The sequence below is a fragment of the Aulonocara sp. 'chitande type north' Nkhata Bay genome, linkage group LG22 (assembly GCF_057382095.1).
Source record: "Aulonocara sp. 'chitande type north' Nkhata Bay isolate Kocher_YH1m ecotype deep benthic linkage group LG22, A_spYH_male_GT1.1, whole genome shotgun sequence".
Taxonomy (NCBI): domain Eukaryota; kingdom Metazoa; phylum Chordata; class Actinopteri; order Cichliformes; family Cichlidae; genus Aulonocara; species Aulonocara sp. 'chitande type north' Nkhata Bay.
Genome location: NC_141364.1, coordinates 34,860,921 through 34,885,273, shown reverse-complemented (window position 1 = coordinate 34,885,273; position 24,353 = coordinate 34,860,921). Strand labels below are relative to the sequence as shown.

General features: G+C 44.3%; 1 protein-coding gene across 4 annotated transcripts; it reads right to left on the bottom strand.

Moving 5' to 3' along the window:
• Positions 1-689: 689 nt before the first annotated feature.
• On the bottom strand, positions 690-24,072 carry sema4ab (sema domain, immunoglobulin domain (Ig), transmembrane domain (TM) and short cytoplasmic domain, (semaphorin) 4Ab). 4 transcript variants are annotated; one of them, XM_086279598.1, is made up of 17 exons: positions 23,975-24,072; positions 23,680-23,810; positions 23,325-23,459; positions 18,797-18,963; positions 17,102-17,262; positions 15,953-16,012; positions 15,377-15,475; positions 15,139-15,232; positions 12,392-12,514; positions 11,990-12,117; positions 11,205-11,386; positions 10,228-10,372; positions 5,511-5,700; positions 5,233-5,348; positions 4,281-4,444; positions 3,592-3,686; positions 690-3,295 (listed from the first exon to the last, which is right to left on the bottom strand). In XM_086279598.1, exons 4-17 carry the CDS (start codon positions 18,891-18,893, stop codon positions 2,478-2,480), a joined length of 2,472 nt encoding a protein of 823 aa, XP_086135724.1. In that variant the 5' UTR covers positions 18,894-18,963; positions 23,325-23,459; positions 23,680-23,810; positions 23,975-24,072; the 3' UTR covers positions 690-2,477. The 4 variants fall into 4 exon arrangements, with proteins under 4 accessions (XP_086135724.1, XP_086135723.1, XP_086135722.1 ...); XM_086279597.1 differs by having other exon boundaries at positions 23,325-23,415; XM_086279596.1 differs by having other exon boundaries at positions 23,325-23,810.
• Positions 24,073-24,353: the final 281 nt, after the last annotated feature.

Sequence of the window (24,353 nt, the reverse complement as noted above, 5' to 3'; positions counted from 1 at the left end):
CAGAGCAATTCTGACAAACCATTGGGCATCGAGAGAAAAACGGTGCTACAATAATCTTAAATTGGTAATAAAGTGTTAATAAAAATAAACCAATTCCTTCTGCTGTGAGGTTCAATAGCAGCTTTATGAACGTGGAAATGAAACATGTCAGTCAGTTGGCTCAGACACAGCAGGATGGAAACAGTCGGGAGAGAAACTCAGAGTTTGTTGAAGAAAACGTGACCAAACCAAGAATATGCCAGCACAGCTTAGGTTTGAAAAGTTGGATCTAAACAAACCAGTTTACTTCCTGTTTGTCCAAAGAACTAAGTGGAGATGTTTATCATTAATGTACAGCATCACGTGTGGTGAGAACCAAACAGCATTTCAGCACAAACATCTCTCACCAAGTGTCACACATGATGGTGGAGGGCTGCCAAAGGACCTGGGCACCTTCTCTATATACTAAAGCATTCTAAACCAAATGTGAGTCCATCTTTCTGAGAAGCTAAAGCTTTGCCTAAATTGGATCACGCAGCAGGACAATGATCCCAAGCACAACAGTAAATATACAAGCAAACCAATCTGAATGACATGCTGTGGCAGGACCTTAAAGACACTATGGATGAATGAACCGAAGGAACCCTGTAAAGCAGTGGGACAAAATTCCTCCACAGCAACGTGAAAGACTTCAAGTTCAAGTTAATGCTGCGAAAGGTGGTTTTATTAGTGAATTGTGTAGTTTACTTAGGTTTTAACAGAAGTTCATTGAGTGCTGTACAAAAGCGTCCTGAGAGGACGATGGCAGAGCAGACGGATTTCCAAGTCGTTAAAAAATTGAGAAGACATAAAACAAAATGTGATGGTTTTTTATATATTTTATAACATTTCAGAAACCTGTTTATTGAAGTGAATATAAATATGTTGAGTCTTTATTACAGTTGTGGATGATTTTTTTATTGACATGTCCAAATGGTGAGAAGTACAAACAGCTCCACAGGATCGTCACATAACATGTAGCAAAGGCACATTCACTTTGTTTTGTCACACAAGAAAAGAAACTTGGCTGACTCACCCTGACCATGTGCTACAAAGTTATGTGAACACGCACACACACGCACACATGCGTGCACACACACACACACACACACACACACACACACACACACACACACACACACACACACACACACACACACACACACACACACGTCTTTGGATACATTTTCTGATCCTTACACATTTTGATCAAAATGTAATATATGGAAACAAATGATTTCTTGTTCTAAAAGGTGCATACAACTGTACAACTGGCCGACTGTGGCAGTTACTGGTGTTGCATTTGACTAATCTATAAAAATATTTAAAGAAGCAGCTGCATTGGACAGAACTGTACCTTTTACCAAATGAAGCTATCAAGAGAGAACAGAATAGTCAGAACATAACCAGCTATAATATGACGACCAACCAGAACATTCAGAACCAACACGTCACAGCTAATCAACAGTTATGCTTTTCATTGGATCAGTGCTCCTATTCAGAGAGATTTTAACCAGGTTTTCGTCACCACTACTTACAAATACCTAAATGTTACAGTTTAGGAGAACACAATTACTGACCACCAAAGCTACGGCTGCCAGAAACAGCTGCTAAATTCGTCTTTTTAGAATCGTGTGCAAACTTTATTCCAGTTATTTCCACACAAAAGCGTGTCAGCTTCAGGCAATCAGCAGTGAAAGTGTTACAGACAAGTCAGTTATCAGAACTGGGACCTCAGCGGGTCCAGTACCAAGTGTGACAAATGTTTGATCTCCATCAATACACCAGTTCGAGCTGTGAAAAAGACTGGGCAGTTACAACACACACGGTTATACAGCAATTGCGCCTGTTCCAAATGTAGCTGTGCAGAACAGGCGCAATTGTGTAATTTTACAGTCTTGTTGTGTGTTGTTGTGTGTTGTTGTCCGGCTATTTGAGATCACAGCAATGACACTGTGGAAGACATTTTTCACAACCCTTCAAAGGCCTGTTTGAGGGTTCGAGGAAGGGTCTGGCACTTAGGTGTAACGGTTGAAGCTTTATATTTGTGAGACATTCATTTCCCCACGCCTCTTATTCCACCACAACAATACTCACAAATGCTGCCAGTAAATGGCTGTTGAGAAAAGTGATCCCACGCACAGTTCTTTGATTTATTAGTACGATCACAGATCTTACCGATTGGGATGGCCCCCCTCAGCAGCCACTTTCAGTTGCATATGGGACCTTATTTGTGACCTAAACTGAGCTGTAATTTCAATGTACACCAGGACATTAAAACTGCATGTATAGAATAATAAGTCAAATCCCATGAAAACCACTTTAAAATGGTTTGTGTTACTTCCTCGCCCTTCAAATAAAGTTTTAAATCCTTTTCCTCCTGTTGCCAAAGACTTCCCATAGATCAGGAGTCTTTGAGTGCCACGTGACTTTTTTCATCTGTAACACTGTACCTCTGTTTAGATGGGGGTGTTAGGCAAATGTCCATTAGAACCTGAAAGCGCAGCGTTACAAACCAACTCGCTGCCATGTCCACTTTGCTGTCCTTGTTCATTCCTTTTGCTCAGAAACACATTCGCCCTTCGGGCCTCCTGCTCTACAGGGGTCCTTCTGTCAGAGTCTATGGTTGCTGCTTGTGGGGCTGTTCTGTGGTTGCAGCGCTGTGTGATGACAAACAGAAATATGGTGATTAACAAACTGAGGGACAGCACTAGCAAAAGTGACACAATTACCAGCTCCTTTAAATAGCATGGGGCTTGGGCGGCCAGCAGCGCTTCCCCATCCCGGAGCTCTAATTCTCTCTGTCGAGGCTGCTTTGTCCATGAGGTCAGGTTTTTGCCCAGCTGTCTGGTGGTGACTTGAGTGTTCCTGTTGGATGGCGTTGTCTTAGACTCTCCTTGGTGCGTTTCTGTTCCTACAGATATGTGGAGTCCAGATCCCGGCTTGGCCATAGATTGTGTTGTGGGTATGGCATTTGTCCGAGGCTGGGTGTAGCTGGTTGGAGTTTGAGACAGAGGGCTGGTCTTCTGCTTGACATGATAGATGGCCATAGTCTGTTGGTAGCCATTTTCAGTGGACAGGCAGAGGTAGTGGCCCAGTGTGGCAGGGGTGGCCACAAAGCTGAGACTCCCATCCTCCAAGTTCAGATACAAGTCTGAGGACAGCCGACTGTTGGGACGCTCCCAGAGCTGCTGAGACAGTCGTGATGCAGCAGGACACTGCAGCCGCACGACTTCGTTCAGAGACACAGACACCAGCTCGCCTGGAGGACACGAGGCTGACATACAGATTATAGTTTGCATCAGAAACAGGTGTTTGGATATCACAGAAACTAAGAACAATGACCGTGCTTCTAAACAAGAATCTATTGGAAAAATCTGAACTTCACACAATCATGTCTAAATTAGAAAAGTAAAAGTTAAATAAAGCAAATTCATGTTTTATATGTTTGACTCACAGCCCACACAAAACCTCAGACGTGTGACTTTTCATGATTTATTTCATTCCTTTTAGACTTTTCTCCTCCATTTAATCTTCAGACTAAAATAGATATTAAAAAGATGTTATACTCACCCGCAGGCAGTTTGTTTGGACCAAATCTGCTCTTGTGATTTAATGAAACACTGCTGCATGCCTCTTCAGCGTTTCCTCTTTCTATGTCCTGGGCTCTGAGGAGGGAAACCATTAACAGAGAAGGTGGGCACTAGGTTTCACAGATTCCCCACTGATGACCAATCCTCAAACCAGAAGTAAAAACATGAAATTCACAAAGCAGTCATCTATTAATTGGAAGGTTGGTGGTTTGATCCCTGGCTGCTTCAATCTGCCAAATATCCTTGGGCAAGGTACAAACCCAAGTATGATGTGTGTGAATGTTACAACACACTTTCACAGAGGAAAAAGTTGCACGGAGCGCTTTGAGTGCTCAGGAAGAATAGAAAGGTGCCAAGTAGATAAGAACAAGACCATTAAACATTGACCGAGAGGGAGGAAATTCCTACATGGATGTTGTATAATCCCACCTGGAGTATCCAGATGTGTGGTCGCGCCTGTAAATGATTCATTTAAACAAAGCTGTGCTACCGGCTCAAAAGCTACAAGGTCAAGAATAAAAGCTGACTAGCTTTGCACAGTTTGGTATTACCGACTCCTTCCTCAGCTGATGTAGTTTCATTGTGCAACCTTGTGTTTCATAATAAAATATGTGAGCAGATCGTGTGTGCTGAACGTATTAATCATAATAAAAATGTAGTGTTACTCACAGGTTAGTGTTTGTTGTAGAGACCATCACACAGACCCTACTGGCAGGATCCCAACCACAGAAGGGATCTCGGGCCAGAACACACTGAGCACAGGTCCAGTAAAAAGAACAGTTAGCTGTCGGGACCTTCACGACGCCCTCCGACGTGCCGATATAAATCACTCCCTGCAGTGGGACAGAATAAGCCTTCAGACATGTCTGTATAGTACTCTGTCGCAATGACATCATCCTGCTTCACTGTGATGGAGAAACTTTATCTAGTTTGCAAAACTGAGTTCAAACGGTTTACCTGCAGAACATCTGGAACAACACAGAGATCAAGTCTACTTTTTACCCAGACTTGCAAATTGATCAGTTAAGGACTCCAGCATGTTCATAAAAATAATAGATAACTGAACCGAGTGCACGGTAAACCTCTGGGACATTATGTCACGTCCCATTCGATGCTGCCAGTTTGCACCTCCGACTGTCCCTGAGCTCAGCGTCGTGGGGAATCACCTCTCTACCTGCTGTCTCACTGGGAGATTCCCCTGATGCTGTCAGGCATAGAAGGCACGTGGGGAACATACAAAGGACTGAGCACTACTTTGAGTTGCTGCAATGGAATCTGGGCAAAATGGACCAGTCTGCCATATCATTAGTTTCATTTTGATCTTTCAGTGTGTCTTTGAATTCATTTGCATCCAACAATGTGACATCCTTTTGTCCCCGACGTGTCCGTCGGTCCATATCAGTATGAACGTCCAGCATGACCTTGAGATGGGTTTCCTACGTGTTCCTTTATTTTATTTAGCAGTGTAGCTTGGAGCTAAATAATAATACATAAATAATTAACCCTCAAAGCAGCACACAGGAACTCTCTATGGTCATTGCCACGTCTTTGTCTCCATTGCCTCCAATAGTCTAAAAACCTAAATGGAACTGAACCACCAAACGTCAGCAGCAGCGTGCACCTTGGGTATGGAGAGCTTCAGGCTCCTGACAGGCTGAGGCTGCTCAAAGACCTGAATCTCCTCGATGATATGGGCCCCTCTGAGTAGCAGCACTGCTTTATGCAAGTAACCAGACTCTGAAACATCAGAAAAGAAATCATTAATAACATAAAACTATTCAAGAAGAAGTGCTGAGAGGATATAACCTGTACTGTGAGGTGTCAGCCTGGTAGTCGTGGAAGAGTTCAGCCTTTGAAATGTGTTAGTTGTGTATTTTACTGCTCTGCCTGCAGTCCTACCTGTAAGCAGAAACAGGACAGTGTAGTGTTTGCCGTTGGCTGCCTGGACCCTCTGGACAGTCAGGTGGCTGTAGGTGTTTTCAGCAGACACCATGGTCAGGTTCCTTCCAACTGCTCGCACACTGTCATCTGCCAGGAAGTTCTCTTTGACAAAGCGCAGGGCATTGTCTGAGGCGTTGTGCAGGCCACACTAACACAAAAGTTGACACAAACTAATTATTTTTGTATTCATTTCCATTTGTGCGGCACTTTTTTAATCGCACATTATGAGCAGCAGAGAGCGTGCCATCAGCGAAACTGCTCCCTGCTCACTCACTCAACGCTCTAACGTATTTAGGTTACACCTCAGCCTGTGGGTCTCGTCCACTTCACCCTGCCCACTGTTATGTTGCCCATAGTTACATGTTTCAAATCTGAACAGCGCTTTGAAATGTGAAGTAGAGCATTTAAAGAATTTTTAAGAAAACATTTATAATAAGGACTACAGTGTCGATGTTAATAAGTTTACAATATTCTGAACACATTAGTGGGTGTGTTGAAATATGAAAGTATGGAAAAGGAAATATGTTAAAATCTGGGTGAGATGAGATGAGAGATGATGATGAGAGATGATGATGAGAGATGATGATGAGATAGCCTTTATTTGTCAGCTGCAGGTCTTTTGCCCACAACCGAGATGACAGACCTTGCCGACCATACATACAATACAAACATCACATTGGGGAGACAGGTCAGGCCAGGTAGTGAGGAAAAAAAACATTGAAATGTGCAACACAGAAGGATAATACAGGAATGCACAGATATCAACACACCACAGCACAATAAACACAGACAGCAACATGGGAAAGAGTTCCAGTGTGTACATCTGATCTGGGACCGCTGCAATCTTTGACTGCGCCTCCAACTTTTTTTTTTTTTTTTTGGCCTGTCCCGTTTGGCTCTTTTGCATCAGAATTGTTGTCTAAAGGCAAAGAAAGATGCCCAACGGATTTACTTTACCAAATTGACCATCCCAGCCTTGCCGTAATGGTCCATTTGATTCACCTTTTATTGTTTATTTTATTTTCACTTACTGAATACGGGACAGACTTGACTGGGGGAAAGAAGGGGAGAAAGAAAGAGGGAAAGAGAAACAGCTGAGAAGAGGGACGGGGGAGAAGGGCAAAAGACAAAAACCAACAGAATGAGCAGGAAAAAAAAAATGCATATATCAATCACCTGGATCACCTGCTGAGAAAGAAAAAAGAAAACAAGCAGAAGAGAACAAGAGTAATAGAATAAACAACATCACAATGATATATGGGAATATGACAGTAAATACTAAATGTTAAACATTATTGTGCAGCACATAAGATCAACAGTGTGCTTTGAGGTAGGAGCCAAAAAGGGTGTAGTTTGTGGGTGTGATCACCCGTGTGTACACCTGTGAGCATGGACGCGCTTGTTTTTAAAAGGTTCCTTCATGTAATGATCTGCTAGAGGGTGTGGGGGGGCCACAGCCCCGTCCTCCAGGGCATGAAGCAGGTATGGAGGAGATCAAAACTCCAGACATCCAGAGGCCCCCAGAACACAAGAGACCAAGGAAGACCAACAGAGGGGCAGCCGCGCCACTGTCCCAGAAAGAGCTGAGGAGAGTCCCAGATGAGGGCTCACTCAGCAGCCGCGGAGCAGAAGCCAGGGGAAGTTGCAGTGACGCGCCCGTGAGCTCCGCCGGCAGCCAGCTGCGCCTGAGTGACCGAGCCCCAGACCGAGAGGCCGGGGGCACCCCACCTCCGAAGTGGCCCGAGCGAGCCCCAGGCTCCAGGCCCCGATAAGCGGCCGCCAAGGAGTGAGCCGGTGTGTACCCGGACGCCCATCCCCGGACACAAAGAACCACCAACGCACCGACACCTGAGGGGGTCCGCCACTGGCAGGGGAAGTGGTGGTGGGGGGAGATAGGCCTCCAAACCTTGGAGGGCCTGAGATGTCCCCAGAGAGGTGGCGTCTGACACCCAACCTGACATATAGACACAGACATACAGGCACACACAGACACAAACATCCATTCCCACCCTCATGCTCTCATATGCACTTACTCCACACTCAACCAACGTGGAGACAGACATAAAGAGACGCTGTACACACGATCACACTCCCCAAGCGTACTCTACAAACCGGGTCTAGGTGCCCCCGCCCCTGGAGGGGGAACTGCACCCAGACCCAGGTGGTGTTTCCCTTTTCCCTGCGGTGGGGGGAGGCAGACCACCCCGACTCCGCAGCAGCAGGGAGGCCCCACACTCCAGACCGCAGTCGGACGGCCAACTCCTCCTCCTAGCCCCCCCGCTCCAGCAGGCCGCAGAGAATGGGGGTGTGAGAAGACTCCAAACCTCCCTCCACCCGCTCATTGTAGTGTTGATGCATGTGTGTTCTAAGGTGCATTTAAAACCCAGGAGGGCATGGAGCTACCTGCCAGAGAGCAGCAGGTAAGCGCATGGTCCCTCCTGCTAGCCCTCAATGTCTACGTGTATTTAACATTGAGAGGTGGGCAATGACGCCAGGGGTGGGGTGTACACCCTGATGGTAATTTGGACTCCGTGTATCGTGCCCACCCCCAACATCCTATATGTATGTGTAATGAGAGTGTGAGTAATGTGAATGTCTAAGTTGTGGGATAAAATTGAGGCAGAGGCAGCCAGAAGGGGACAGAGGGGGGGGTAGCCTCCTCTGCACCCTGGTGACATACCCCTACTCCAAGGTCCTGCATGTGTGGGTGGTTGTGGTGGAGCGGGAAGAGGGAGGCAGCTGGAGATGGGGAGGGAGGGAAGGGAGGGAGGGGCAAGTGACCCCTCCCTGGGGCCAGCTCCCCCGCTGACCCCAGTAGGCACCCCCATACTCTGCGACCCGCCAGGGAAAGGGGGCCCAGGCCCATCCAGACCGGGGCCCAGTGCAGCAGCGCCTCCCGGCCCCACAGAGCCCGGGACAGTCCACCCAACCCCACCACAGAGAAAACTGCACCCACCCCACCATCCACTCATCTTCCAGACTACATAAGACAATAAACACCCAGGCTGAGATCTTCCTCCACCTCTCCTGTATCTCCCCCTCCTGGACTGCGCCTCCAACTGACCCGATGTCCAGATCAGAGGGGAGGTAAGCGTTGGAGGTGGCGTTGGATCCGGGGTAGGGAGGGTGATACGTCGGTGAGTGCTTATCAGTATCAGTATATGTGTGTGTGTGTGTCCATAGTTCAGCTGAGACAGTGTCCTTCGCCCTGCCAGGCTAAGTAAACAGTCTTCCAGCCAACCCAGGTGGCCTTGCAGGGAATGGGAAGGAACAGACTCAACACAGTCGTTATCAGATGCATTTAGAAAAAATATCATTTACTTTGGTAAACTGAATTTCCCCGGTGTTACTAAACAGAGAAAGGAATTTTTGACACAACTTTCCAAATAACTTCATCCAAACTTTTTTTTTCTTTCCAAAAAACCAATAAATACTGAGGTTAACATTATTAGCTCCCCGATGCTATTCTTCACTTTTTGCTGTATATCAGGCTGCAGTCGTTTGTTGTAGCTCCTCCAGGTTTGATGGCATGGACTCTTCTCTTCAGTTCACCCACAGATTTTCAGCGAGATCCGAGTCGGAGCTTTGTGCAGGTCAGTCGATAACGTTCACCAGGAGAGACGTACGTTTTAGTTGTTGTCATGTTGGAAGACAAACGATGACCCAGTTTCTGCTGCCGAGTGCTTGAGGTTTAAAATGGTCACATATCCTTCTTCTTCATAAATCCAAAAATAAGAAGCATCTCAAAGAGCTGTAGTTTAATGTCATCTGACCAAAGCACACACTTCCCCTAATCCTGCTCCAGGCTGAGTCTGGTTTGAGGTCGTAAGTTCCTGTGCAGGAGTCAAGTGATCATCTTCTTTGAGACTCCGATTCCCAACTCGGCCAAGTCATTCACTCGTGTTGTGGCAGCGTTTTCTTAAAATCTTTCACTTCTGCAACAGTTGTTCTGTCCTGTTCGGCTCTCATTACATTTCTCGATGATACATCTCAGTAGAACAACTCGGAAACGCTGCGATAACTTTGAGTATCCATCTCCTGCTTTGTGAGCATCAAAAATCATTTTTCTCATGTAAACAGATTTGATTTGGTTTTCGGCTGCTGCTTTCTCTGTGACACACGAGACACTGGAACCTCAGTTTTAACTTAATTTTATAAGCTTTCAGCTTTAAAGAGTTAAAGCACATCATTGCACAACCTGGTTTGTTATTCAGGGATAATTTATACTGACCCTGGAAAAAACACTTTCTCAGATAATTCTATTATTGTGAGTAAATATATATCATTTATGCTTTCTAAAGAAAACTAACATGCTTAGAAATGCTATGTTGGAAATCCTTTGTTCTGTTTTGTCAAAATTTTGACAAAAACTTGAAATTTCATGCTAATAATTTTATCCACATCTGTATAAAGAATGCTAAGCTAACTGTGAAAGTGTGAACTTGGTACCAAGAGCAGAAGTAGGAAGTAGTGAGAAAGCAGGAAGGACCAGACGGCAGTAATGACGTGGAAGAAGACGACAAATAATCGTGAAACTTTTACATCTGAGAATTAAAGTTTCTCACAGCTGTGAATATGTAATTAGTTTTTGCACATGAAGGCAGCGTGTGTGCACGTACACCCGCTGGTTCATGGAGACTTTACTCTAAATAAGTTTTCATAAGTAACCATTTACCTCGCCTGGATTTGCGACCTTCTCTTGAACCCGTGCACTCCACTGTAATGTGTCCCGGTTCAGGACTTTGTAGTTACCAGAAAAGACCGATTTGATGTCAGTGAGGCGGAAGGAACACACTGCTGATCGCCCAGAGTTGACAGACCTGGTTAATCAAAAACAAACATTAAGAATACAGTCACGAAGAATCAGAAACATGGAACTACGGCAAGCAACTTGTTTCATTCTTAAATGTGCGTCCTTTAAATTGTATTTCTTCTCTGTTGTATTCTATGTCCACGGGTGCACATAAGTGTCAAAATAAAAGACGAGCACCAGATAAGAAGTTGCAGCGCGCGTTTGCGTACATATCAAAGGCAGTGTTTTTGTCCACTAGAGTGGGATTTTCACGGCACATTCTGCACCACATCTCTGTGCGATCATCATTTGTTTGAAGCCAGCTCACCTCCTGCAACCACTTTTCTGAGGATACGTGCTTCTTTTGTGGTTCGGACTCCTTCTGCTATTCTTTGGAGGTGGAGGAACATCACAGTAACTGCTTAAAGGAGCTTCTTGACATCTTTAAGAGTTCTAAACAAATGTCTGTCCTCCTCCAGAAAATCTTACGTGCGTTGCAACTTCTTATCTGGTGCGCGTCTTTTATTTTGACACCTGCGGACCACTTATGTGCAGCCCTGGTTATATCAACCCTCAATTCGCCCCTGAAGGCCACAGAAAGACTGCCTGGAGGACTCGTGAGCATGACGAGAGCCTTCCTTGACTGGTACAGAAGAGCACATCCCTCAGATTTGAATGCTTCCCCGGTCAGATGGCCTGGATACATCACTGCAGTTTTCTAAATGCCCCAAAGATCAAATCTACGCATGCTTCACCTACACAGTAGGTCAAAGATCTGAAAACTGTGCTTCTCAATCTCAACAGCAAGTTTGTATTAATGGAAACATGGTGATTTTTTTTCAGGAGACATCATCACTCACCACTGAGAGGTGAATATGCCATAAAAGAGTATGTCATCCACAGGAGCGCCCTCTGCAGGCAGGAGGGTGTCTATGTCCTGGAGCACATTATAGGGCAGCTCATGGTCAGCTTGGCAAAGCAGCTGAGCTTTTGCGAACGTGGTCCAGCGTCGCTGCAGGGTCCGCTGACCTCCAACATCACTCTGACAAATGAGAGAACACTGTGATGTTATCATGTACATAATATTACAGAAAGGTCAGAGTTACAGCCCTTTGACAGAATTATGAATAACAATCCTGACAGGTAGAAATCTTGGAGATGTCATCCAGTCATGTGGGTGGAGTCACAAATTCAGCTTCACCTTGCTGACTAAGTTCCCCTGCACCGTCAGACGCACTAAGAAGTTACCTTACAGGGGGATTTCTTAAATACTGACATCACTCCAGTTCATGTTGAGAAGATCAAAAGAGACAAAGTTGTTATTACAGCCTGTGATGGTGACATTCAGCCTTACTGACCACTAAAAGGGCTTTGCAGGCACATTCACCCATTGTATTTCATAAACACATAACATTCAGTGCATTTTAAGGTTTGTTATGCTATAACTGCATCTGTAGCCTTGGACACACATGTGACTGGCTGTCTGTTTCCTGTGTCTGAATGAGGACTATTAGTGTTTGCGTGACGGGTTTGGTCTGCTCGTGAAGTTTGTTTGTTCCTGGGAGAAAATTCCAAATATCAGAGCACTGCTAAATCTTTGCAGAATCTCTTTGGACGGTTCGTAGACACCGTCGTTCCCACTTACCACACAGATCTGAGAGACGCGGGAGACGATGAACTTGTCGATGAAGTCATACTCTCTGCCCACTTCAGTGAAGAAGAAATAAATTTTCTCTTCATCTGGAATAAATGTGGAACTGATGAAAGTTGGATCTATGGCAAACAGAAGGTAACATAAGCAGAAATGTAAGTTACTGGAAACAATGTGTGAAAGACATGGTAAAGCTGGAAATCCAAGTACATTTTCAAGAATTAAACAGAAATAAGAAACACTTATTACAATGTTTGTGATTCCCACCACATAACAGGTAACAGACAAGATGTGCCAGCAAACAAATGGATTGATACTGATCTAAGACGCCATAAACGTATCTAATATTAAAGAAATTCAAATATCTGAGGTTGGGGAAGAACTCGCTGCACTCACCCTCCAACCATCCTAATGTGTCATCCAGCTTCAGGTCGACACGCTTGCCCTCGCTGAGGTGCCTTGAGATGACTGGCCGGTTCCCCCTGTAGTCTGCCACAGTGCCAGTATAAAGCTCTCCATCTGAGACACATGACAACATCTAACATCATACTGACGAGCAACAGCGACACAATGAAAATATATTCGACCATCTTTGTGGCTGCTGGCAGCATGGTTGTGTGCATACACACTGTTGGCAGCATGGTTGTGTGCATACACACTGTTGGCAGCATGGTTGTGTGCATACACACTGCTGGCAGCATGGTTGTGTGCATACACACTGCTGGCAGCATGGTTGTGTGCATACACACTGCTGGCAGCATGGTTGTGTGCATACACACTGTTGGCAGCATGGTTGTGTGCATACACACTGCTGGCAGCATGTTTGTGTGCATACACACTGTTGGCAGCATGGTTGTGTGCATACACACTGCTGGCAGCATGGTTGTGTGCATACACACTGTTGGCAGCATGGTTGTGTGCATACACACTGTTGGCAGCATGGTTGTGTGCATACACACTGTTGGCAGCATGGTTGTGTGCATACACACTGTCTGTAAACACGATGAAAGTTCTCAGTGGACTCAACGTGATTCCACTTTACACAGTAGAATCATGTCAATAATCCACCGTCTTACGTTCACCAAGCTGATTTATTGGTCGCGCTATAACTTGCATGTGTGGCGTGCGCAATCAACATGCAGAAAGTATTTGATAAAGATTTAAAATGTCATGTCACATTTGACCTCTGACCTCCTCAAGGTCAACAGACTGATCTGCAGGTCAAAGTGATAATGATGATATATGAAGCCATTTAAAGCAGTGTTTCTTACTGCCATTGTACTGAGACATGCACATTCTAAATATCACCTTACTTTGGACCTCCGACCTTCTTCAAGGTAAAAGATAAAATAAGGCCTTTTATCTTTAAAACAATGATCAAAAATCTACTAATGGAAAGATTCTGATTGGTAATGGCTTCATGTTCAGCAACACAAAGATCCCAAACCGGCTGATAATGCAGTAAAAGCACACCCATCATCGTGGATTAGCCTTCGCTAATCGAAAAAAAGGCATTTACAGGTTGGGGTAACATTCAAATAAGAGGTTTGAAATGTCCTCCAAGAACATGGACAACTATTCCTGAGAGCGATTAAAGAAATAACAAGAAACATAACAAAGTTCATACTGTGTTGAACCGAGTTCAGGCTCTGATGAAGGATAAAGGTGGTCACAGCAAACACTGCACAGCTGCAGCCTGAAGGTAATAAGCTCTGCAAGAACCATTACTACCCAGGTTAACTTCAAAACTGCTCGTGTTTGAAGTCATCAAAAGTGCTTCATGCTGTGAATTCCCCAATAAATCCTGCAGCTGTGCAATCCTGCATTTTCCACCAGCCAGAGACAGGACAGGGATAACTGGGACAGGGATAACTGGGACAGGGATAACTGGGACAGGGACAGGACAGGGATGATTGGGACAGGGATGATTGGGACAGAGATGATTGGGACAGGGACAGGACAGGGACGACTGGGACAGGGACGACTGGGACAGGGACGACTGGGACAGGGACAGGACAGGGACGACTGGGACAGGGATAACTGGGACAGGGATAACTGGGACAGGGATAACTGGGACAGGGATGATTGGGACAGGGATGATTGGGACAGGGATGACAGGGACAGGACAGGGATAACTGGGACAGGGACAGGACAGGGATGATTGGGACAGGGACAGGACAGGGACGATTGGGACAGGGATAACTGGGACAGGGACAGGACAGGGATGATTGGGACAGGGACGACTGGGACAGGGATGATTGGGACAGGGACAGGACAGGGACAGGACAGGGACGACTGGGACAGGGATAACTGGGACAGGGATAACTGGGACAGGGACGGGACAGGGATGATTGGGACAGGGATGATTGGGACAGGGATGACAGGGACAGGGACAGGACAGGGATAACTGGGACAGGGACAGGACAGGGATAACTGGGACAGGGACAGGACAGGGATGATTGGGACAGGGACAGGACAGGGACGATTGGGACAGGGATAACTGGGACAGGGACAGGACAGGGATGATTGGGACAGGGATGATTGGGACAGGGATGACAGGGACAGGGACAGCACAGGGATAACTGGGGCAGGGACAGGACAGGGATGATTGGGACAGGGATGATTGGGACAGGGATAACTGGGACAGGGATAACTGGGACAGGGACGGGACAGGGATGATTGGGACAGGGATGATTGGGACAGGGACGACAGGGACAGGGACAGGACAGGGATAACTGGGACAGGGACAGGACAGGGACAACTGGGACAGGGACAGGACAGGGATGATTGGGACAGGGACAGGACAGGGACGATTGGGACAGGGATAACTGGGACAGGGACAGGACAGGGATGATTGGGACAGGGATGATTGGGACAGGGATGACAGGGACAGGGACAGGACAGGGATAACTGGGGCAGGGACAGGACAGGGATGATTGGGACAGGGATGATTGGGACAGGGATGACAGGGACAGGACAGGGATGACTGGGACAGGGACAGGACAGGGACGACTGGGACAGGGACGACTGGGACAGGGATAACTGGGACAGGGATGATTGGGACAGGGACAGGACAGGGATCACTGGGAGACACCAAAATAGAGTTGTAATAATCCAGTCATGCTGTGGCATCATTTCCTCACCTACAACGAGAGCCGTATTGCGTTGATAAGGGTCATAGGGGCATCGACCTCTCCCTTCATCAGGCTTGAGGCTCATTGTTAATGTGTCAGTGTTCTGGGAAGACAAGGAGAAAAAGTCAAGCTGCTACTGAAGTGAATGCTATATGGACCATTTCTACAAACACACAAAAAGGGAAATTCAAGCTTTTTTGTATCAAGTTTATGCTACAATCACTAAACAGTGACTTAAATGCCTTACGATGTAGGTGCAGCGTGGACTGAAGGCGAACGTTCCACAGGCATAGATGTGGCTGGTGTTCAGGAACTGCAGCACACGTATGAAATTGGGACAGTCAGCCTGGAAACACAAAGTTTAACATTTCAACAAAACCAGCTCATGTAAAACTGTTAACGGTTTGTCTAAACCAGGACCTGTTGGTTCAACTTCAAACATTCTCATGTTACATCAAAAGGGACTGTAACTGCCAGCTCCCATATGGAAAAGAAATAGTAAAAACATATGATTTACTCATGAAAGTGGCCACTTTCTCAGTACTTTCATTTTTTTTTTTTAGTAAGTATACAAAACATACAAGTTTCATTATATAATTTTTCAAGGGATCTTATATGTGTTTTCACTCTTGTATGCTTTTCATACAAGTTTCATACAAGACAGATAAAAACTTTATAAGATTTATATATATCTTATATATATCTATATCTATCTTTTCCATATGGGCTGGAACATTATTGGCACCTTTGTCTCGTTTGGTTTGTGTATTTGTAATTTAACAGGTTCAAAGCATTTGTTCATACATTCAAACAGAACACTTACCATTTTCTTTCCCTTCATGGAGCACTGCTCAAGGTCTTCATGTGAAGGAGTCCAGTCCAGCTGAGAGAAGAGGAGAGTTCATCAAGTTCTTCACATTAACCACAGCCGCAGGTTTGTGTAAAGATCGTGATGTGAAAGATCACAGCACGGGCCAGAACACATTTCTTTTCGAGACTGCGTTTTTTTTTTAAAATACACCAAAAGCAGGCACTACAAGTTTTACAGTCACAAAGGATTTAACCCAGTTTGTGTTTGTCCGAATGTTTAGAAGGACCTTTAGAAATTCATTTAGCGATTTTAAAAAGCTGCCTGCTTCTACATAAAATACTGGTTTCTGCATCGTGGTCTCCTGACTTAAATAGCACATCAAACAGGAACAGTTAAAAATGCTTTCACTTTTTTACTGTGTGATTATTGCAAACTGTGACACTGAATGTGTGAGGTACATACGAGTACACAAACGTCAAACTAGTCATACTGGACGTACTCTCTAGTCCACAGACTGGATTATCGGATTGTGCCAAGATGTGGCAAGCTTAGCTAACATAGGAGTACACGAGAAAGGAGACGTGGAAAAGGTCCTGATCTAATTCTCAAACTACTGTCTGAACGTCAAGTGTGAAAAAAAATGAATGAAAATAGAAGCAGGCTGTGGTGTGCAGGCTACAAGGATGAAGCGCCAGGTTCCTCGTCTATCTTTGAGCCAGTATTTCATGCTTTAAACACAATAAATATTTCAATATATTTTAACTTGGCAACAGAGACTCTGCCTGCAATGTTTTGCAAAAATACTTTAGAATAGTTTAATAAAAAATGTGCTGTTTTTCTTTTGAGTTCTTTAAATTTAAAAAAGTACAGGTGATGGTGAAGCAGTGATTGTACTGTGTCGCAGACACAGGAAGCTGAAGACTTGACAGCCAAGTAGTCCTTCTTGTTAGGCTTCTTTGAAGTCCACCAGCAGGGCACAGACATGGTTGTTTCACTGTCTCTGCAGTCGGGCCGTCATAAACAATTGGTAGTCACATGGACGTCTGTTTAGAGCCTCACAGTCTAATTCCTAACAGAGACCATCTGATCTGCATTTGCATAATCTCAAGTGACTTTATGTCAATATGCATAAGTGTGCATCTGTCAACAGTCAGCCCCTACCTTGTTCCTCAGTATGATGCTGTCCTTGTGGCTAACATTCAGTGCTAACACAGAGTCCCGGGCTCCAACATATAATATGTCCCCATCCTCACTGAGCAGCAGCGTGGTGGTGTTGCTGACATCGTGGCTGTTGAAGCGGATGAGACGTCTCCCAGGACTATCTGTTATCAAACAGCAGTTTGTATCAGGACAAAGCATGTTAGGATTAAATATCCACAGATAACTAAAAGGATCCAGATATAACCGGCTACAGAGTGTTAACTGCTTAGATGTCGAAGAACTCGGTGTCTGCGAAACGTCTCTTCCACGTTTATTATGCCACAGAAAATATTGTGACCACGCTATCTAGTCACTTATTCAACACTAAACACACAATTCACAGTGCACACAGAAAGAATCCACATTTCATTATAACCTGATTCATTTTACCTCAAAGCTTAAACACAATAGTCCATAATGACAAAGTGAAACAAGGTTGAAATGTAAAAAAATATAACGTACATACGTGTTCACAGCCTTTGCTACGACACTCAAACTTGAGGTCAGCTCAATTCTGTTTCCACTGATAATCTGTGAAGTGTCACGTGACTGGTGATAAATCCAGCTGATTGGATGCCACACCTGTCTAAGGCCCCATAATTGACAGTGCATGTCAGAGCACAAACCAAGCCGTGAAGTCCAACCAACTGTGTGCCGACCTCGGAGACAGGATTAAACCAAGACACAGATCTGGGGAGAGGAAACATTTCTGCAGCATTGAAGGTCCCAATAAGCACAGAGGCCTCAGGAAGAAGTTTGGAACCAGCGCTTGGAGTCAAAGGGCCGTTGTAAGGCAGATGATCAAGAAGTTCAAAGTCACTCTGACAGAACTCCACTGTTGGTTTGTGGAGAAAAGAGAAACTTCCAGAATGACCATCTCTGCACCACTCCACCAATCAGGCCTGTACGGCCAGGTGGAAAAGTCACCTGAGGGACTTTCAGACCATGAAAAACTAAATTCTCTGATCTGATGAGACAAAGATCTAACTCTGTGGTCTAGATACCAAGCACCATATGTGGAGGATACTCTGGAGGCACTGCTTAGCACCTGGCCCCTACCATCCCTACAGTGAAGCACGGTGGGGGCTGCATCATGCACCATCAGGAACTAGGGGACTAGTCAGGGTCAGAGACATCCTTGATGATAACCTGCTCCAGAGGTACTGAAACACAGCCAAGATAACAAAGGAGCGGCTTCACTGTGTCGATGTTCTTGGGTAGCCCAACCAGAACCTGACCGAACATCTCTGAAGAGATCCGAAAGTGGTTGTGCACGGATACTATTGCTGTTATTTTTTATGCATCTTCCAGAATTTCAACCTCTTTTTTTACTTACATGTGAAACAAGCACTGAAACAGTGCCCTGTACTTGCATTATAATCAGACACTGAAGTGTACAATCTCACAGTACTCCATCTAACATGATAACTGTCAACTACATTTGTGTCCCAGTTAATTTGATTAACATGATTTTGCCCTTTTTTTTAAATTCATGAGGTTTCAGCACAATATCTGTGCACAAGAATCGATTTCGTATATGAAAGACGTGAGAGAACAAACACATCGCTGTGCTTTGCTCTATCCCTAATACATTTAAATGACCCAACATGATAAAGGGGGTAAAAATGCACGTGATGTTTCAAAGGCTTCACTCACCCATGGGGAAGGAGACTCTGGGAGTCAGTGTTGTCACACATGGGCACAGAAACCCCAGCAAGGCCAGGGCGAGTGGCAGCAGGATGGGGATCTCCATCACAGCAGGAATAATGGAGTCTGGCCTCGTTTACACTGAAGTTCACATACTCTGCTGTCCATCACTCCATCTGAGACACATGCACACACGTTACCGTACAGTCCTCTAATCAAATGCATTGATTTGTGTTGTTTCAACGGTGAGTTTGTGTAACTCCGTTAATGTTTATATGCCTAAGCATCAAAGCTACAGGTTTAGAAATCAGAGATATCACCTATGAGGAGGAACATGAGGAGAACATGAGGAGGAACATGAGGAGGAACATGAGGACAATGGCGTGTCCAGCGGGGTGGCCTGGGGGGGCACAGGCCACCCCCCCAACCAGACTGGCCACCCCAGGTGCCACCCCAAAGGCAAAACAATAAAATTCAATCAAATATCAAATGTCCGATTATGTTTTCACGGTGAAGGTCAGATATCCGATTGTAAGTGAATGCAGCATCCTTCTGCGCTATGTGCATCATGTTAGCAAAGGTAGGAGAGCCAAGCGCGAAAGATGGCACTGCAGGAAACAATTTTTCGGTGAAAGAAAATGAGGACAGAATAAATGTCCCGGTAAGTAATATTAAGTTTGTTGAGTTTAGTAAACTTCGGTGAAATTAGAATACCAAGGAAAAAATAACACTTAAAGAATTATTGCAGCCGTGGAATATTTCAGACAGTATGCTACTGAGGGGAGCTAACATAAGAGTTATGAGTTATAAGATGTAATCTAAGTCGTAACATTGCTGTATGGAGCTGCAGATTTGGTTGCAGGTTAACATAGCTGGACTGGCCATCGGGCATATCCCCAGTGACTTATTTTTTATTTTTTTTGTAATGGCATGAACAATGAGAGGTGGTGGATTGGCCAGATGCAGGTCGATGTGTAGAAATAACTCCGTTGTTTGGTGGTGGCTATGGCGGGGCTTCCACAGAGGCCAGCAGGTGGATGAGGGAAGGGGAGGCAGGAGGAGAGACCCGAAGCAGCCACCAGTCCGAGTGTCAGGTGAACTGAACTTCAGGTAAGAAGTTATGACCTGCAGTCTCTCTGGGTCAGATATAAACCAAGTTTAGGTGGAGTTTATTTTAGTTGTGCTGACTTTTTACCGTCAGTTGCAATAACTCATACTGCGTTCTAGCCAGCTTGATGGAGTTTTTAGGTGGGTGGGTGCTATGATGTTACTGATAGTGAACTTTATTTTATTCATAAGGTTAGTTAGTAGAGTTGCCAACAGCTCCTTAAAAAAATGGAATGGTCCCTCATTCAGAGAAAATATTACACGTTTCGTATTGAGCTGAGAAGAGACGCAGTTTGTCCCGAACTTCAGCTAGGATGGAAAAAGACACAAAGCTGGATTTATTCTGTCTTTACGCTGCACAGCTGCTTCTTCTCTCATTCTTTCCCCCTCCCTCTCCTGTTGCTACTTCAATCATGAAACTGATCAATGATCAGCTGATCAGCTTTTCTCTCTTGTTTATTTATCGCCCACTTTGCGCCAGAAAGAGGAAACCAGCGGATGTCGCGCTAAACAACAGCAGCACGTTTAAGCTTGATCAGCTGTTGTTAGAATGTATTTAATATTAATTTCTAGTATCAGCTGATGTTTGCTGGAGCCACAGCTGTAAAGCTGCTGGTCATGATGTCAGTTTGGATATGTGGTGAGAGGGAAACATGAAACCAGGAGATGTCCTTACTGAATCATCAGAGCTGAACAGGTGATGGAGAAACAGGTTTACCTTTTAGGTGACATGAATGAGTTGAAGTTATGAACTGTTTCTGAGAGACAAATAACACCAGGATCCTTTTTTATGTAGCTGACAGCTGGTAACTGTGCAGGGGCGGGTCTAGCAAAGTGTTGCCAGGGGGGCAGGTAGGGCATTAACAGGGAGAGGGGGGCACAAAGAAATACTTTTCTTTCTTATTCTCATTTAAAATATCTAGCTTTTATTAAATAATTATCTAAATCTTACAACCAAAGTTTTTATCTGACGTAAAATGTATAGAAATCATACATATACCAACAAGACTGTACATCACTGTCACCACAGCATTTGTTTTCATTCAAAGGCTTTATGGCTTTAATACCTGGTGGGTCGGTCTGTAGTCAAAATGCCCGATTTTCTGTCCCAGTCCAGCCCTGCAGGTTATACTGGCAGTGTCACCATGCCAGCTGAATGTATTTCATCATCAGCCAGTGCTGTTCTTTATCAATATTACCAAAGTTTACCATAAGGCAGCATAGAAAGTATTTACTTGCTTTCAGGTTTTATTCAAATATTAGTCTTTTCAGTTGTTTCCCCACTTTTTTCCTGTTTCAAAATCAAACACCAGTTTGTGAGAAGATTATCTTCTTTTTTTAACAGGCAGAGAAAGATTTGCATTGGCATTGGCTAATTTGTCAATTGTTTGTTACAAATGTTCATATTTTAATATTCAAAAATGTTTTTGCCCAAAACATATGTGCACTACATGTCAGTAAAAATGCTATGCAAATATTGCTGTCCTTGAATGCTGAGTAAACACTGACAAAGCACTGATTGTATCTCTTGTACTTTATCAACGCAGTATCTAAAAACTTTGCACCGTAGTGGTTAAAATCTCATTCTAATAAGAGTTAAAAGTGCATTTGGTTATTAGGTTTATAGGATTATTGAATTATGGTTAATGGTTGGTAGAATTTTTTTTTTTAAAACATTATCTGCCAATTAAATCTGCCACCCTTCTCCAAATCTGTGCCCCTACCTGGCCCCCCCAACAAAAATTTTCTAGACACGCCACTGCATGAGGAGGAACATGAGGAGGAACATGGGTCCGTCGCTGCGTTTTGTTTGTTCAGCTGTGTCTTTGTTTCTTGCTGTGATGAAGAGTCACAGCTCAGGCAGCGCCTCGACGTTTCCACAGTGTGGAGATGTCGCTGATTTAAAAAACACGAACCTGAAGATGAGCTCGACCCTGTAACGCGACACATGCACGCGGACGGCTCCGCCAGCACAGCCCGCAGAGTTTACAGATTACTGCTGGGGCGTTTTACGTGGAGTAACGATGCAATGACGACAGTTTCTTGTGTGCTAAATAACTCTATCTTAGAAAAACTTACAGAGCGACAACACAAAGACAGAAAAGTCAGCTTACGTTTCCTTTCCTCCCCGTTTTCCTTCCATCGCTCCCAAACCACCAATATTCTGTCCAACACTCGCGGATCAGTAACGCGAGGAGAAAACGCTGACCGTGGTTCAGCCTTTACTATAACAACAATGCCTCCTCCCATTCGCAGATCTAGGAAGCCCGGCCTCCACCTGCAGGGCGGCCGTACTCATTACAACGTCCGAGCAACAGGCCCTCCTCAGGCCCCAGGTTCAAGCTGCGTGTACCAGGGGTCTCAAACCAAATGCGCTGTGGGCCACGTTAGTGTTCAAGTAGTACAAACAAACAAACCAACAAACAAAGAAACATTTCACTCAACAACAAACAAAAAAGTCACTTTAAGGCTGCATTATATCTCCTCACATCAGTGTGAGTAGGCCGCAGGTGGGCCCTGGGCTGTGACTTTAAGACCCCTGGTGTATACAGCATGGCCTCCTCTTTAACAAGGCCTTTAGAAATAATATGTGGACACCTTGGTGTGGGTTTGACTACTTGACTAATGACCAACAGGTTTCCATCTCATATCGTTTAGATGAGTGATATTTTTTATCTTTCCAGGAAGAAATAAGTAAACACACAAAACAAACAAAAAAGCAAAATCCTGACAGGAAACTGGTTTGTAGGACAGCTGTGATGTTTAGTCCAGCTGCAGGATGGTCAGATTCAACTTTTTTACACAAGTAAAAGTGAAAAAGTACATGCTCTGAAAAGTACTCAAAGTAAGAAGGCTAAAATATTATTCTAGTAACAAAATAATGTCAGTACACGGGGAATACCAACAAGTCTAATAAGTGGACTTAGCTTGTAGAACACGAGCAGAGAAAAAGAAGGAAATAAATAAATAAATAATGGCTATGTCCTGTTGTAGAGAACAACTTTGTCTCTAAACAGGGAAATGAGTCAGATGAGCACAATCATTTCCATTGAGATGTCTTTAGTGTGCAGGCTGTGATCAGCTGATGTGTGCTGCTCTGAGTGCATTTATACCACTGCATTCAGCAGCCTTTGTCCTGGCTGATTTCTATGCTCTACAGTAGAAAGTTCAATGACTGACTGAAGCATCACCAGCTTAACTTTAAACACTAGATGTAACTCTGACCATGAGCACCAGTCACATGCTGTTCAGTACTTTAACTTCACAGTACAGTAAACTAATAGTTAACCTGCACTAATCTGATGACTGTTTTTAAATAACACAAAGTTACCTTTGTTCAAGACACTGTCACATGTACAGACACAGCATCTGGTTTAAAAACACTTACATGTAAACTTTATATTTCCAGTTTATCAAACAGCATCCTTACCTTTGAATATAACTGCGCTTCCTCCTCTCCTGGTCTGTTGTGCTTATCTTTCTCCATCTCTGAGTGAAGTTCACATGCAGGATGTCTCAGGCTATGGTACACGGAGAAGTGAAGAGAAAGCAGTTCCTGCCCTTGCTTTGTACATGTCAGTAGTATATACATGACATCCAACAAGACAAGCCTTCATTGTGAGTTCGATTAAGTCTTCAACCAACCGATGTTCCTTTTTTGTTACTTGTTGCAGTATGTTAGCTGAACAACACGTCTCTAGTTATGAATTTTTACATTAGCACACAACATGTAAAGTGTTTTTATAAACACATATGAGGTCAACATGTGTCACGTGTGGACATACCTTTTGTTAGGAATCTTGCTGTTTTTCTTGATTTCTATCCTGATGCTTTGCTGGGGAATCTTGATCTGACTCAAAAATCTCCCTTCGGGTTGTTTCACCTGCAGACCCCGTTATACACAAACCAGGTGTAGCTGCAGAATCAGTCAAACCACACTGATGTGACCATCAAAACGCAGTTTGCTCTTTGAGACGATGCATTTATTAGCTTCATTTCAAAGTTCTTTGCTGATCTAAACATCCATTTAGCTGTCATGTCCCAGTATTACATACAGTGGAAGCATATATTACTATTTACCAGTATTCCCAGCACTAACATAAGGTCCAAGCCACAGCATGTGAAATTAGTGTTCTTCAGAATAAGTCAAAGGCTTCACTGTGAGCGCAGCAGCGGGTAAGATGGCTAATGAGGAGAAAAGAAGATTGGGGAGGATTATCAGTGACCTGGAAACAGCCATGTGGTAACAGACTGAATGCCTCTCAGTATCAAACATGAAGGTGTTAAGACAAGTATAGCAAAAGTTTGTGAATCCTTTGAGATTTTCCATATTTTCACAGAAAAATAACATAAAAAATAATGAATTTATAAGTCAGAAGGAGAACCTAATCAATGAATGATATGTGCTAAAAAAGGAAGATTTCTGAAGAATTCAGTGAAAAGATTTCTTGTTGCTTTG